Source organism: Mobula birostris, chromosome 3 (genome assembly GCF_030028105.1).
Source record: "Mobula birostris isolate sMobBir1 chromosome 3, sMobBir1.hap1, whole genome shotgun sequence".
Taxonomy (NCBI): Eukaryota; Metazoa; Chordata; class Chondrichthyes; order Myliobatiformes; family Myliobatidae; genus Mobula; species Mobula birostris.
In genome coordinates this window covers 95,722,016-95,738,754 of record NC_092372.1, presented here as the reverse complement: position 1 = coordinate 95,738,754, position 16,739 = coordinate 95,722,016, and the positions used below count along the sequence as shown (strand labels likewise).

Sequence of the window (16,739 nt, the reverse complement as noted above, 5' to 3'; positions counted from 1 at the left end):
ATGCTGCAGGTACATTAGTTGTTACCGAGGGTGCACTTGGAGTATTGCGTACAGTCTGATCACCCTATACAAAAGATATTTTTAAATTAAAAAGAGTGCAGGGAAGATTCACCTGGATGTTGCCTGGACTTGGGGAGCTGAGTTACAAAGAGAAGTGGAGGAGACTAGGACATTATTCCCTGGAACACAGGAGACCTGAGGGCTGACCTGATAGAGTACTGTACTGTATATAAGATTATGAGGAGCATAGACAGGGTGAAAGCACATGGCCCTTTTCCCAGGAAAGTTTGCTAAAAACTAATGGGTAGGCTTAAGATCAGCAGTGAGATTTCCAAAGAACATCAGGGGCAGACTCTTCTCGTAAAGGGAGATTCCACTTTGAATGAACTGCCAGAAATAGAGGTTGAGGTGGACACATTAGCAACATCTGAAAGCCACCTATCTAGTTAAGCATGTGGATTGGGGAGGTTTAGAAAACCTTGGGCCAAACATCTGCAGATGGGACAAAGTTGCTGGGCAACACAGTTGGCATGGAAGTGTTGGGCCCAAGGGCCAGTTTCGATGCCGTATGACTCTATAGTGAATGGTTTGTGCCTATTCATTGTCCCCCTGGCATCTCACTACCAATCTCCCCATTGACCTATAATGACAACGGAGAAATTGCTTGGACTGCTACACTCAATGGTTACTTGATTAGGTAAAACTGTATGTCTGCTCATGAATGTAAATATCTCATCAACCAATCATGTGGCAGGAATTCAATGCATAAAATGTATAAGATGTGCATCATTGCATGGTAAGAAAACTACACCACAGCGGACAGGAAGGCTCTACAACAGATAGCCCAAACTGCCCACTTCATCAGCACCAGACTACCTGCCATCAAGTACATATAAAGAAAGGTGCTGGAAAAAGGCCAGCAATATCATTAAGGATCCCACCCACCCTGCTCATGGACTGTTTTTCCCACTCCCATCTGCGAGGAGGCAATGTAGCTTCCATACCAGGACAGTTACCTTCTTCAAGCAGTCATGCTGATTAACACCTTCACCCACTAACCCATTCCTCCCCCCCCCCCACCACCATCACCACTACTATTTTATCATTTCCTATCATAGTCACCTTATGTACAGGCACTCCAGTGCCTGGTGTCACTTTATGGACATACAATCATCTATGTATACAATATAAGCTATCTTATGGATTTATATTTATTAAGTTTTTATATTATTGTGTTCTTTTTCCTATTGTGTTTATTTTTGGGCTGCATCAGATCCGGAATAACAACTATTTCATTCTCTATTACACTTGTGTACTAGAAATCACATTAAACATCTTGAAACTTGAAAAGCATATAGACAGTGTTAGGAGGTTCAGTTGTTGTTCAGACCAAACATCAGAATGGGAAAGAAATGTGATCGAAGTGACCTTGACTGTAGAGTGATTGTTGGTGCCAGACAGTGGTTAGAGAATCTCAGAAACTGCTCATCTCTTGGGATTTTCATGCACAACATTCTCTAGAGATTACAGAGAATGATGTGAAAATCAGAAAACATCCAGTGTGCAGCAGTTCTGTGGGCAAAAACAGGTTGTGAATGAGAAAGGTCAGAGGAAAGTGGCCAGACTGATTCAAGCTAGAAAATAAGAAATAAATGAATCTGAATCTGAGTCTTTCTCTCCAACCGTATCTACTTGGCAGCAGAAACTGGCGTACCTGTTAGTATTTAAGAAACCGTAAGTAATTTACATATGTTTCTAAAAGCTTAAAATAATTTGAAGAGTAGTTCCAGCTAGCATGTTTACACTTATAATTGCCTCTGAGGGTGAATCTACTTTTAAACTAATGAACAACCTTTTAAAGAAATCCCTGCAGTGTGAGCTCCATTGGTTTGACTATTAATCCTGCTTGTATTTCCTTTAGTTTGACATCACCATGTACTTCCAGACCTACAGAGGAATGCGTCATTTGCAATAACAACCAACAAAACCTAAGGATGTGCTGGATGTGGCCCACAAGTCTCGCCACACATTCCAGTGCCAACAAAGCATGCCTACCATGTTCAGCAGAACAACAACAGCAAAACAGCAACTCAAAACAAGCACCCTTCCTCCTTCCTGTCCATCCATTCACCCACTCACACACACAGACCAATCTCCAACCCCAGGACAGGCCGGGCCTCCAGTCTCCTATGGAGTTGTGGACTCGCAGGTATCAGCCTTTGACTTCCCCAGTGGACTCACAGACTCGCAGTCCCAAAGCTTTCACCATCAGGTCTTGTCTTCCGGACTTCTAATTGCTCTTCAGGCTTCAGTCTTTAGTACCAGCCCTGGGATTCACCAGTGATGGGACCCCGAACTCCAGGATTCAAACTCTGGACTCACCAACTCACATACCTAGGAGGTCACTGGCCCTCTTGTCTCCTGCTTGCACAGACCTCCGATCCAGCTGATCCCACGGGATGAACCAACCCTGTGCTGGGGGGTGGTGCCTGCCTCATCCTCACTGGTCTTTGTCCACTGTGCTTGCCAGCCCAACATCTGTCCACAGATGTCCTTCATCCATCTGGCTGGCCTTCAAAAGCTAAATGTGGAGTGGAGGCCTAAACTCCGGGCTGACCTCTAACACCCCACATCTCTATCCTGATCACTCTCTGTCCCCAAAACCATCCCTACAAACCTACAGGTGTGGAGCACACATAACCTCCTAATCCTGGCTCCCCACAAACACAGATGTGAAATGTGAGGAAAACAACCAAAGGAAAGATCAATAGGATTAATAGTTAAACAAGTGGAACTCACACCGCAAGGAATAGTTTTAAAAAGGTTCTAATTTAGTTTAGAGGTACATTTAGATTTCACTCTCGACGAGATATGAATTTGGTAGCTGAAATTAATCTTCCAATTTATTTCAACCTTTCAGAAATTTGCAGTTGATACTTAGCATCAGTTAACTCTGTCTGTCACATTAATTACAATGATAAATAATGGAATAAAATCCTTACATAATTGACAAACAGAAGGTGAGGAAATCAGTGTGAACAAATTTAATAAATAGTTTGTGAGACTTATACCCTCAGACATAAGTCTATGGTCTGCTGCCATCTAGACAGCATTGGCGAGATGGGCTCTGTGTATGAGGAGTACATATCACTTCCTACTCACACTCTCCACAAACCAGGCTGTGAGACATGTTTCAACAATCAATCTCATCAGGCACTTGGCAGCTGAATATCTGAATAATCTGAGTCTGTCCCCTCTCACAACCCGGGCTATGGACTTTGAATTATGTCTACTTGTTCTTGAGCTCTATCATCCAAAGCACACCAATGGGAAGAGAAACAGAACAGAAAGAGAATATTACAGAATGTGTTTGAGACTGGGCTTCTGTTTTTTTACTATTTCCTATTGTTATAGAAGGAGGTTGTTCAGACCACCTACCTACATTATGGGTCATTTACAGTAACCTACATACACCTCAAATTTCAACGTAACTTTATTATCAAAGTATATATACATCACCACATACAACCCTGAGATTTGTTTTCTTGTGGGCATACTCAATAAATCCAATAACTATAATAGAATCAATGAAAGATTGTACCAAATGGGCAAACAACCGCTGTATAAAAGACAACAAAATGTGCAAGTACAAAAAAAGTAATAATTAAAATAAATAAATAAGCAATAAATAATAAGAACATGAGATGAAGAGTCCTTGAAAGTGAGTCCATAGATTGTGGGACCATTTCTGTGATGGGTAAGTGAAGTTACCCCTTTGTTTCAAGAGCCTGATGTCTGGGGTGTAATAACTGTTCTGAACCTGGTGGTGTGAGTCCTGAGGCTCCTTTACCTTCCTCCTGATGGCAGCAGTGAGAAGAGAGCATGACCTGGGTGATGGGATTCCGTGATGATGGATGTTACTTTCCTGGCACAACGCTCCATATAGATGTGCTCAACGACGGGGAGGGCTTTACCAGTGATGGACTGGGTTGTATCCATCATTTTTTAGAGGATTTTCCGTTCAAGGACATTGGTGTTTTCATACCAGGCTGTGATGCAGCCTGTAATATACTCTGCACCATACATCTATTGAAGTTTGTCAAAGTCTTATATATCTGTCTGAATCTTCTCAAACTCTTAAAGTAGAGGAGATGCCATGTTTCTTCATAATGGCCCTTACGTGCTGAGTGCAGGTCAGGTCCTCTGAAATATAATAGCGAGGAATTTAAAGTTGCTGACTTGCGTCACTTGTGATTCCGATGTGGACTGGCTCATGGATCTCTGGTTTCCTCCTCCTGAAGTCAATAATCAGCTCCTTGGTCTTGCTGACATTGAGTGAGAGGTTGTTGTTGTGGCACCACTCAGCCAGATTTTCAATCTCCCTCCTATATGTTGATTCATCACCACATTTGATTTGGCCAACAGCTGTGGAGTCTCAGCAAACTTGAAGATGGCATTGGAGCTATGCTTTACCACACAGTTATAAGTGTAAAGCAAGTAGAACAGGGGGCTAAGTACACAACCCTGTGGTGCACCTGTGCCGATGGAGATTGTGGAGGAGATATTGTTGCCAATCTGAACTGACTGGGGTCTGCAAATGAGGAAATCAAAGATCCAATTGCATAAGGACATAGTGAGGCAAACTAAGATCTTGAAGCTTATTGATAAGTTTTGATGGGATCATAATATTGAATGCCAAGCTGTAGTTGATAAAAAGCATCCTGATGTATGCATCTTTGCTGTCCAGATGTTCCAAGATTGAGTGAAGAGCCCATGAGATGGCATCTGCTGTGGACCTGTTGTGCCAGTAGGCAAGTTGGAGTGGATCCAAGTTGCTACTCAGACAGGAGTTGATATGTTTCATTACCAACTTCTCAAAACACTTCATCACCTTTGGAGTGAATTGGAAACTGGAGCATGCTGAGAGAACATTCGCTCTCCACTCAGATAGAAGCAGAGGTCAGGAGCAAACTCATGTTGCTGGAGTGTGTAGCTGTTGCACCTTTGTTGGTAAAATATGTGCTTTTTAATGAAGAACCATTAACCTGTAGTAGGCAGGAGAGGTAGATAAAACTATTTCTAGAAATTGCTCCACTTCTTAGAGAATACAACTGCTACACAGTGTAGTTGAATGGTTTTGCTCAGTCCAGCTGTGTTGACTGACTGTACAATTTTCAATTAGATCCTCTGAACTTTGTGAGCATGATTGTAATTATTAAACTTTTCAGAATGTCAGCAACCTGTGAAGTGCATGGCAACACTTGCAGCCTGTCCCTGTGTATCCTTGAATTGTAAACAAAAATGATGCATTTCACTGAATGTTCTGATGTACATGAATCTGAATATGAACTTGTGGCAATAAAGTGAGAGGCTCTGGGTTGGGAATCACCACCTGTGGAATGGCTTGCGTCCGTTCACTGCCAGTCTCCCCATTGACCCATGGTAAACATGAATAAATTGCCCGCTGCATCTCCCTAAATTTTCACTCTACGTTCAGTTATGCTAGACGGAAAAAAGCCATTCAATTCATGTAGTGTTTGTAAGTGCTTCGACTGCCTCCTGGCATCACCCACACAAACCTTCTGACTGAACAGCCACAAACAAGGTGGTAGAGATAAACATAAGGGATTCTGCAGATGGTGGAGATCTTGAGCAACAATCACAAAATGCTGGAGAAACTCAGCAGATCAGGCAGCATCCATGGAGGGGAAGAAACAATCGATGTTTTAGGCAGAGACCCTTCATCAGGACTTGTGAAGATAGTGCCACTGGAAAACCTCAGGGTACTTTGCAGTGATCAGTTAGCCTATCAACCTGCATGTGTCTGTGATGTAGGATCAAATCAGTAAACATTCCTCCAAACCTATTCTGGTACTGCTCCCCAACTTTTCCTTCGGTACATTGACGACTACATTGGTGCTGCTTCCTGCACCCATGCTGAGCTTGTCAATTTCATCGACTTTACTTCTAACTTCCACCCAGCCCTCAAATTCACTTGATCTATCTTGGACACTTCTCTCCCCTTTCTCGATCTCTCGGTCTCCATCTCTGGAGATAGACTGTCCACTGACATCTTCTACAAGCCCACTGACTCTCATAACTACCTCGACTATACCTCTTCCCACCCCACCACATGCAAAAATGCCATTCCCTATTCCTAGTTCCTCCGTCTCTGCCGTATCTGCTCCAAGGATGAGGTTTTCCGTTCCAGAACATCTCAAGTGTCCTCTTTCTTTAAGGTTCGTGGTTTCCCTTGATGCCCTCACCTGCATCTCCTCCATTTTCCACACTTCAGCTCTCACCCCCATCCTCCTGCCACCACAATAGGGACAGAGTTCCCCTTATCCTCACCTACCACCCCACCAGCCTCCGGATCCAGCACATTATCCTCCGCAACTTCTGCCACCTTCAACAGGACCCCACCACTAAGCACATCTTCCCCTCTCCAGCCCTCTCCGCTTTCCGCAGGGATCGGTCCCTCCGCGACTCCCTGGTCCACACGTCTCTCCCCACGGATCTCCCACCCGGCACTTATCCCTGTAAGTGCAAGTGCTACACCTGTCCCTACACCTCCTCTCTTGCCACCATTCAGGGCCCCAAACAGTCCTTCCAGGTGAGGCAACACTTCACTCGTGAGTCTGTTGGGGTCATCTATTACATCCGGTGCTCCCGGTGCTGCCTCCTCTACATCAGTGAAACCTGACGCAGATTGGGGGACCGCTTCGTTGAACACCTCCGCTCCATCCGCCACTACAGACAGGATCTCCCAGTAGCCACCCACTTCAACTCTGCTTCCCACTCCCATTCAGATATGTCCATACATGGCCTCCTCTACTGCCATGATGAGGCTAAACTCAGGTTGGAGGAGCAACACCTCATAATACCGTCTAGGTAGCCTCCAGCCCCTTGGTATGAACATAGAATTCTCCAACTTCCGGTAATTCCCTCCCCCTCCCTTCCCCTATCCCTATGTCACTCTGCCCCCTCCCCCAGCTGCCTATCACCTCCCTCATGGTTCCGCCTCCTTCTACTACCCATTGTTTTCCCCTATTCTTTCTTCACCTTTCCTGTTTATCACCTCCCTGCCTCCCCTCCTCCACCCCTTTATCTTTCCCCTTACTGGTTTTTCACCTGGAACCTACCAGCCTTCTCCTTCCCACCCTCCCCCCACCTTCTTTATAGGGCCTCTGCCCCTTCACCCTACAGTCCTGGCGAAAGGTTCTGGCCCGAAACGTCGACGCATCGTTTCCATGGATGCTGCCCAACCTGTTGAGTTCCTCCAGCGTGTAGTGAGTGTAGCATCAAATCAGAACACCCGGAACAGACCCACACAGCCATGTAGAGGTACTGTAATCACCACAGAGAGCACCAAAGGTCAGAATCAAACACTAGTCACTGAAGCCATGTAGCAACAGCACTAACAGCTGCACCAGTGGGCCACCTTGGATAATAAATTATGTTCATTTTTTGCACCACTAATCCATGGTAGACAGGAGATCTAGTAGGCACAAGTACTTTGTGAGCCCCATCCTCTGTGCATATGTGTTTACAACCATTTGATATTGGAATGAAATCTTACTGATTTACAGAGAGTAAAACAGAAATTAATAACTTCTCAATGTATGTGTGAAATGTCTTATCTCAGAGGATCATGAATCTTTGGAATTCTCTCTCCCAGAGATCTGTGCTGGAGGGTCCCTGACTATATGTGAACTATAAGAGAGTCAAAGAGACTGGGGAGAGGAGTATTGTGCTTCTGAGGCCAAGACTGTACCAGCTGTGAAATTAGTGAATAGCAGAACTGGCTTCAGGAGCGCCATGGATTTCAGTTCCTGTTTCTTATCCAATTTTGGAGTAATCAAATAATCTGAACATACATTCCTAGCTCTAGTCTAATAGAACATCTCACTCTCCTACCTTCCTGGGTGTATGTATACTGTGCAGATCTAAATGGGCCAAGGGAGCCTGTACAGGAGAATTTACTAGAGAGGGACCTCGCTAGCAGAGTGCACTCTCTGCAGAGCCAACGATGATCTGTTGGGGACACACATGAAGATGATGCAAAGTTCTTGCTCCGGGGTGATGGTTCGGTTATTTCTGAGTTTACCAGGAGGAGGCTGGACTTCCTGTTGTGGGTGCTGAGTACGGTAGCTGTTCCCTATTTAAGTTTCCACCGCTCTGTCTTCGCTCCAACAACTGCTAAGCGAGATGCATGTGTCCGTGCAGATACTGTTGCTACTGTTGGGCTTGTTGGCTGCAGCGAGGGGCGATTCGCCAGCCCCGCGTTTTAACGTGAGCCTGGACGTGACGCCCAGCCAGCGCTGGGAGCCGGTGCTCCGAAAATACGACGCTGCCCAGCTGAGGAATTACATGCAACAAGTCATCCGGTGGGTAAGCCTACCACGACCACAGGCAAAGGCAGGACCCCCCCCCCCTCCCTCTCCCCTCGCCCCTCTTGCAGCGGCAGGTAAAATATGTTGAGAAATGATGAGGTGACGCACTTTGAGGGACATTAGGGCACTGGGCAATGAGTGACAGCAACTTACGAAATGTTAAGTAATAAGGGACGAAGTCCAAGGATCTCAGGAAGGCAGCAGCACAGGTAGATAAAGTGGTTAGGAAGATAATCCTGATACCACTTTACTGGAGCATAGAAGAGCAGAGAGAGTATGTTAAAACTTTATAAAACATTGTTAAAACTCTGTTAACCCAGCATTCTGGGGGCTAATTTTGCTGAATGTGCTACAGGTCACAGCCCCTGATAGTATTGACTAGTGGAGCATTGTGAGAGGTTATCAGAAGCATGCACCTTTCTAATGCTGAAATAGGCAACAGCAGAGATACTGGAATCTGGAGCAAGTATCAAATTGCTGGAGAAGGTGATGGAGGATCTCATCCACAAATGTTGACTATCCATTTCCTCCACAAATGTTGCCTGATCCTGCCTCCAGCACATTTTTGCTAATGATTACTGGAGCAATGATAATTGTAATTAGAATTATGAAAAAGTGAGAAGGTAAACAGTGAACTTTTATTTACATTAATTAGTGAATTGATTGAAAGGGAGCATAAATTTAGGATTAGAAATGGAATCATTTATCTACATTGAATTGAATTCTTCTGTAAGGTAGTTGATTCATGGTCAGCCTAAGTTTTACTCCTTTTGATTTTATGTTGGAAAGAAGATATAAAGGTACAATATTGCTGTTTCAGTTAACCTGTTCTTCTTTATATTCGGTGTTATTTTGTCTTGAAAAATGCTAATTGGTGTTAATTAGCTCTATCATCACTTGTGATTGCACGCTGATTTTTGTACCACACTCAAAATGCATGCTTAATTATACATAAAGCACTAGGGGAACTCAGAGGGTCAGATAGCATCTACATTGGGAAATGGACAGTTGCCATATCAAGTAGAGATCCTTCCAAATTCCAGCACCTTCAGCCCCTTGTGTCTCTTGCTTAATTATCAATTTGCCAGCCAGGAGAAATAACCATTCACTATTTGCACTCAAAGTCTTTCTTAGTCACATTGAACACATCCAGAAGGGCTTACTAAAGGATCTAGCTATTCTTGTGATTATAACGATAGTTTTCAAGTCTCTCACTATAATATTTTTGAATTTTTGGATATGATTAGTAAATTAACAAAACCTGATTTCATTGTCTTTGCCATTATATAATGTCCAAAATTGCACAGTCTCAAGTGTCTTCAAATTATCATCCACTTGCTTTTATATTTAGTGCCCCATATTTAAATCTCATAATTACATTTTCACTTTTTATGGGCTGTCACCACTAATCTACTTTTGAAGACCAGATTATTCATACCTTTTACCTCTTGCCTCACTCTAGGACATTTATGCTAACATGTTGTACTTTACATTTGTCTTTATTAGAAAATTGGCACATAGATATTCCCTTAGTCCATATTTTATATTGTTTTGAGGAGAATTTGGGAGAACATAGACAACTTAAATATGTTAAACACTTAACACTGCAAGTAGAATCATCACCATCAATGCTGTGAACCTTTCCTAATGTTAGACCAGAGCAAAGAGAAAAGTTTAGTATGAATGTGGGCAACGTTTCATTGAGATTACTATCGGTAGCATAAAGCTGAAAAATGAGAAAGCTGTTCTGTTACATTCATATGATTATTCATTTGTTAGGCTTATTTCTCACCTGTGTTTTTAGTAAAAATAATGAAAATATGCTCAAATCAAATGTACTTTTAACTTACAGCTCTGTTGTTCCAAAATGGGTAACTAATGTTGTTAACCAACTAGCACCCATACTGAAGTATTTATTACCGGAGCCCTATCGAGGAGAAATTGAAGGAATCAGTAAATTCCTTGGTGTAAATCTTGGAGAAGGACTTCTTATCAATCTTGCCTATGAAGCTTCTGGGTATGTGCTCTTTGAGGTATTAGCTATTTTATTTTATTTTATGAGGATGGTCATACAGTTAAATACTGCCATCCGAGTAGATCACAAGTTGTACCAATATACATTGAGACACAATTTATTTTAGGTCACTCATTTTTTTTTCTTGACATCAGATAAAAAGGTAAACTATAGCATATCAGGTAAAACTAAAGGCCTGAGAGAATATACACTACAGTGTAATGTTTAAGAAAGGTGTATTATGAGTTCTAGGCTGCCATAGATCTCCAAATGGTATTATGTTAACACCAGCATTAACCTATTTCATATACAGTAAATGGATTAACAGCAATGATAAGATAACACTGAATCAAACAATAAGCAACTATTACTTACTTTCCTCATCCTTTTACTGGCAAGCTTACAGAAAAGTAGTTCTGAGTTCCTAAAGCAAAATGGGATCTGGGACAGTGAGTAAAATAGACACTCGCCTCTATTGGACTCCTGGTGTGCAATATTCTCTCCAACCCCAGCATTAGTTGCATATTCTACCCAGACATTTCAGCATCCTCATCTCCTTTAAGATCTTTTTATTAAACCCACCTCTTTGGACTGCCTTCTGACTAGTCATCCTAATAACTCCTTCAGTTCATGCATCCCAGTGAAGGGTTTCAGGTATTACCTTGGTGACTGAGGTGAATCCTGCTGGCTCTGACCAGAGTTCCAAAGCGAACCACCAGACTATGGCCATTCACTGTGAAGTAAGTCCTGAAATTATCCAGAGATTACTGAGCAACAGATATTGCCACATTAGTCACTAAACTCCATCAATTGTTTCCACCTGAAGTCCAGTGGTAAACCTTAATTTTAGTTGGATTCCCTGGAGAAACATTCTTCTCCAAGCTTATGCCAGGCTTTGTGTCTCCGGCTTGGAGTCTCATGTACTCAGTAACAGTATACTGCCCTCACCTCCCAGCCTGTCTTGAGCTCAGCCTGCAAAATAAGGAAATTCTGTTTGCAATGACTTGTGGATATCTTTTGTATTTTTAGTGCACTGTTTTACGTAGTACATAGTACTGGCAGTTTTGGCAGTTGGTCTGTGCAATCAAGTCTATCAAGATTTGAATAGATCAGCAGTAGGCATTAATTAGACAATCAAGATTTGAATAAGCTCAGACTCAGCAGAAAGCAGCTGATTGGGCAGTCGAGGTCAGGTGACCAAACATTTTGAAAAGCTCAAACAGAAAAATAGAGGGATAGCTCAAGCAAAGTGGTCAGTGGAAAGCGGCCAGAGCGTGAGTGGGCCAGTGAAGGCGTGGAGCTTTGAGGCTTTGACTTGAGAGGCTTCAACGAGAAGAGGCGGAGGACAAGCTAGCTCTCAGTTAGTTTTTACAATGTCCCCTGAGACGGTGATGTGCCTCTCATGTGAGATGTGGCAGTCTTGGGGGAACGCCCCTCTCCCGCAGAGTCACATCTGCCAGGAGTGCATACCGCTGGGCGATCTGGAAGACCATGTAAGGAATCTGGAGCAGCAGCTGGATGACCTTCGACTAAAGGACATAAATAATCTTCCAGAAATAGTAGGGGACAGAGGGTCCAGTGAGATGGAGGAACTGAGCGAAATACATGTTAGTAGGGAAGTGGTGTTAGGTAAATTGAAGGGATTGAAGGCAGATAAATCCCCAGGGCCAGATGGTCTGCATCCCAGGGTGCTTAAGGAAGTAGCCCAAGAAATAGTGGATGCATTAGTGATAATTTTTCAAAACTCGTTAGATTCTGGACTAGTTCCTGAGGATTGGAGGGTGGCTAATGTAACTCCACTTTTTAAAAAAGGAGGGAGAGAGAAACCGTGGAATTATAGACCGGTTAGCCTAACGTTGGTGGTGGGGAAACTGCTGGAGTCAGTTATCAAGGATGTGATAACAGCACATTTGGAAAGCGGTGAAATGATCGGACAAAGTCAGCATGGATTTGTGAAAGGAAAATCGTGTCTGACGAATCTCATAGAATTTTTTGAGGATGTAACTAGTAGAGTGGATAGGGGAGAACCAGTGGATGTGGTATATTTGGATTTTCAAAAGGCTTTTGACAAGGTCCCACACAGGAGATTAGTGTGCAAACTTAAAGCACATGGTATTGGGGGTGAGGTATTGGTGTGGGTGGAGAATTGGTTAGCATACAGGAAGCAAAGAGTGGGAATAAACGGGACCTTTTCAGAATGGCAGGCGGTGACTAGTGGGGTACCGCAAGGCTCAGTGCTGGGACCCCAGTTGTTTACAATATATATTAATGACTTGGATGAGGGAATTAAATGCAGCATCTCCAAGTTTGCGGATGACACGAAGCTGGGTGGCAGTGTTAGCTGTGAGGAGGATGCTAAGAGGATGCAGGGTGACTTGGATAGGTTGGGTGAGTGGGCAAATTCATGGCAGGTGCAATTTAATGTGGATAAATGTGAGGTTATGCACTTTGGTGGCAAAAATAGGAAAACAGATTATTATCTGAATGGTGGCTGATTAGGAAAAGGGGAGGTGCAACAAGACCTGGGTGTCATTATATACCAGTCATTGAAAGTGGGCATGCAGGTACAGCAGGCGGTGAAAAAGGCGAATGGTATGCTGGCATTTATAGCGAGAGGATTTGAGTACAGGAGTAGGGAGGTACTACTGCAATTGTACAAGGCCTTGGTGAGACCACACCTGGAGTATTGTGTGCAGTTTTGGTCCCCTAATCTGAGGAAAGACATCCTTGCCATAGAGGGAGTACAGAGAAGGTTCACCAGATTGATTCCTGGGATGACAGGACTTTCATATGAAGAAAGAATGGATGAACTGGGCTTGTACTCGTTGGAATTTAGAAGATTGAGGGGGGATCTGATTGAAACATATAAGATCCTAAAGGGATTGGACAGGCTAGATGCAGGAAGATTGTTCCCGATGTTGGGGAAGTCCAGAACGAGGGGTCACAGTTTGAGGATAGAGGGGAAGCCTTTTAGGACCGAGATTAGGAAAAACTTCTTCACACAGAGAGTGGTGAATCTGTGGAATTCTCTGCCACAGGAAACAGTTGAGGCCAGTTCATTGGCTATTTTTAAGAGAGAGTTAGATATGGCCCTTGTGGCTACGGGGGTCAGGGGGTATGGAGGGAAGGCTGGGGCGGGGTTCTGAGTTGGATGATCAGCCATGATCATAAGAAATGGCGGTGCAGGCTCGAAGGGCCAAATGGCCTACTCCTGCACCTATTTTCTATGTTTCTATGTTTCTATGACTCCTAAGGGAGAATGAGGCAGTCATAGATGAGAGCTACAGGGAAGTAGTCACACCTAGGCTGTCGGAAGCAGGTTGTTGGGTGACAGTCAGGGGGGGAAGCGAAGGTGAGCAGACAGGTAGTGCAGAGCACCCCTGTAGCCATTCCCCTGAATAATAAGTTTACCGTCCTGGATACTGTTGGCGGGGACAACCGACCAGGTGTGAGCCACGGTGGCAGGGCCTCAGGCACTGAGTCTGACCTGGTGATGCAGAAGGGTGGGACTGAGAAGAGGAGAGCTGTCGTCATTGGAGACTCTATAGTCAGGGGAGCAGACAGGAGATTTTGTGGACGTGAGAAGGACACCCGCATGGTTTGTTGCCTCCCGGGTGCCAGGGTCCGGGATGTCTCTGACCGGGTGCACGACATCCTGGTACGAGAGGGAAAGCAACCAGAAGTCGTGATACATGTTGGGACCAACGACATAGGCAGGAAGAGGGATGAGGTCCTGAAGTGTGAGTTTCGGGAATTAGGCAGAAGGCTGAAGAGCAGGACCTCAAGGGTGACGTTCTCAGGATTGCTGCCAGTGCTACATGACAGAGATGGTAAGAATTGGAGGAGATGGCAGTTGAATGCGTGGCTGAGGAGCTGGTGCAGGGAGCAGGGTTTTAGATTTTTAGATCATTGGGATCTCAATTCTGGGGAAGGTGGGACCTGTACAGATTGGATGGGTTGCACCTGAACTCGAGGGGGAGCAATATCCTTGCAGGTAGGTTTGCTAGCATGGTTTGGGAGGGTTTAAACTAATTTGCAAGGGGGATGAGACCCAGAGCGATAGAGCAGTGAAAGAAGTGCATGGAGTAAAGCCAGATCTAACATACAGAGAGGCTTTGAGGAAAGAGAAGCAGAATAAACGGTGTAAAGACAATAAGGTAGAAGGGCTGAAATGTGTGTACCTCAATGTAAGAAGCATCAGGAACAAAGGTGATGAACTGAGAGCTTGGATACATACATGGAATTATGATGTAGTGGCCATTACAGAGACTTGGCTGGCACCAGGGCAGGAATGGATTCTCAATATTCCTGGATTTCAGTGCTTTAAAAGGGATAGAGAGGGCGGAAAAAGGGGAGGAGGGTGGCATTACTGGTCAGGGGTACTATTACAGCTACAGAAATGGTGGGTAATGTAGCAGGATCCTCTTTTGAGTCAATATGGGTGGAAGTCAGGAACCGGAAGGGAGCAGTTACTCTATTGGGGGTATTCTAGGCCCCCTGGTAGCAGCCGAGATACAGAGGAGCAGATTGGGAGGCAGATTTTGGAAAGGTGCAAAAATAACAGGGTTATTATCATGGGTGACTTTAACTTCCCTAATATTGATTGGCACCTGATTAGTTCCAAGGGTTTAGATGGGGCAGAATTTGTTAAGTGTGTCCAGGATGGATTCCTGTCACAGTATGTGGACAGGCCGACCAGGGGGAATGCCATACCAGATCTAGTACTAGGTAATGAACCGGGTCAGGTCACAGATCTCTCAGTGGGTGAGCATCTGGGGGACAGTGACCACCGCTCCCTGGCCTTTATAATTATCATGGAAAAGGATAGAATCAGAGAGGACAGGAAAATTTTTAATTGGGGAAGGGCAAATTATGAGGCTATAAGGCTAGAACTTGCGGGTGTGAATTGGGATGATGTTTTTGCAGGGAAATGTACTATGGACATGTGGTCGATGTTTAGAGATCTCTTGCAGGATGTAAGGGATAAATTTGTCCTGGTGAGGAAGATAAAGAATGGTAGGGTGAAGGAACCATGGGTGACAAGTGAGGTGGAAAATCTAGTCAGGAGGAAGAAGGCAGCATACATGAGGTTTAGGAAGCAAGGTTCAGATGGGTCTATTGAGGAATATAGGGAAGCAAGAAAGGAGCTTAAGAAGGGGCTGAGAAGAGCAAGAAGGGGCTGAGAAGAGCAAGAAGGGGGCATGAGAAGGCCTTGGCGAGTAGGGTAAAGGAAAACCCCAAGGCATTCTTCAATTATGTGAAGAATAAAAGGATGACAGGAGTGAAGGTAGGACCGATTAGAGATAAAGGTGGGAAGATGTGCCTGGAGGCTGTGGAAGTGAGCGAGGTCCTCAATGAATACTTCTCTTCGGTATTCACCAATGAGAGGGAACTTGATGATGGTGAGGACAATATGAGTGAGGTTGATGTTCTGGAGCATGCTGATATTAAGGGAGAGGAGGTGTTGGAGTTGTTAAAATACATTAGGGCAGATAAATCACCGGGGCCTGACGGAATATTGCCCAGGCTGCTCCACGAGGCGAGAGAAGAGATTGCTGAGCCTCTGGCTAGGATCTTTATGTCCTCGTTGTCCACGGGAATGGTACCGGAGTATTGGAGGGAGGCGAATGTTGTTCCCTTGTTCAAAAAAGGTAGTAGGGATAGTCCGGGTAATTATAGACCAGTGAGCCTTACGTCTGTGGTGGGAAAGCTGTTGGAAAAGATTCTTAGAGATAGGATCTATAGGCATTTAGAGAATCATGGTCTGATCAGGGACAGTCAGCATGGCTCTGTGAAGGGCAGATCGTGTCTAACAAGCCTGAGGAGGTGACCAGGCATATAGATGAGGGTAGTGCAGTGGATGTGATCTATATGGATTTTAGTAAGGCATTTGACAAGGTTCCACACGATAGGCTTATTCAGAAAGTTAGAAGGCATGGGATCCAGGGAAGTTTGGTCAGGTGGATTCAGGATTGGCTTGCCTGCAGAAGGCAGAGGGTGGTGGTGGAGGGAGTACATTCAGATTGGAGGATTGTGACTAGTGGTGTCCCACAAGGATCTGTTCTGGGACCTCTACTTTTCGTGATTTTTATTAACAACCTGTGGGGGTAGAAGGTTGGGTTGGCAAGTTTGCAGGCGACACAAAGGTTGGTGGTATTGTAGATAGTGTAGAGGATTGTCAAAGATTGCAGAGAGACATTGATAGGATGCAGAAGTGGGCTGAGAAGTGGCAGATGGAGTTCAACCCAGAGAAGTGTGAGGTGGTACACTTTGGAAGGACAAACTCCAAGGCAGAGTACAAAGTAAATGGCAGGATACTTGGTAGTGTGGAG

At 44.5% G+C, this 16,739-nt stretch overlaps 1 protein-coding gene across 1 annotated transcript in view; it reads left to right on the top strand.

Annotated features, from left to right (window-relative positions):
- The first annotated feature begins 8,171 nt into the window (after positions 1 to 8,171).
- Positions 8,172 to 16,739, top strand: part of LOC140195187 (N-acylethanolamine-hydrolyzing acid amidase-like) — a 36,141-nt gene continuing 27,573 nt past the window's right edge. Inside the window, exons 1-2 of the mRNA XM_072253103.1 lie at positions 8,172 to 8,387; positions 10,246 to 10,410. Coding sequence (XP_072109204.1) covers positions 8,209 to 8,387; positions 10,246 to 10,410 — 344 coding nt within the window. The 5' untranslated portion in view covers positions 8,172 to 8,208. The remainder of the gene's footprint in view (positions 8,388 to 10,245; positions 10,411 to 16,739) is intronic.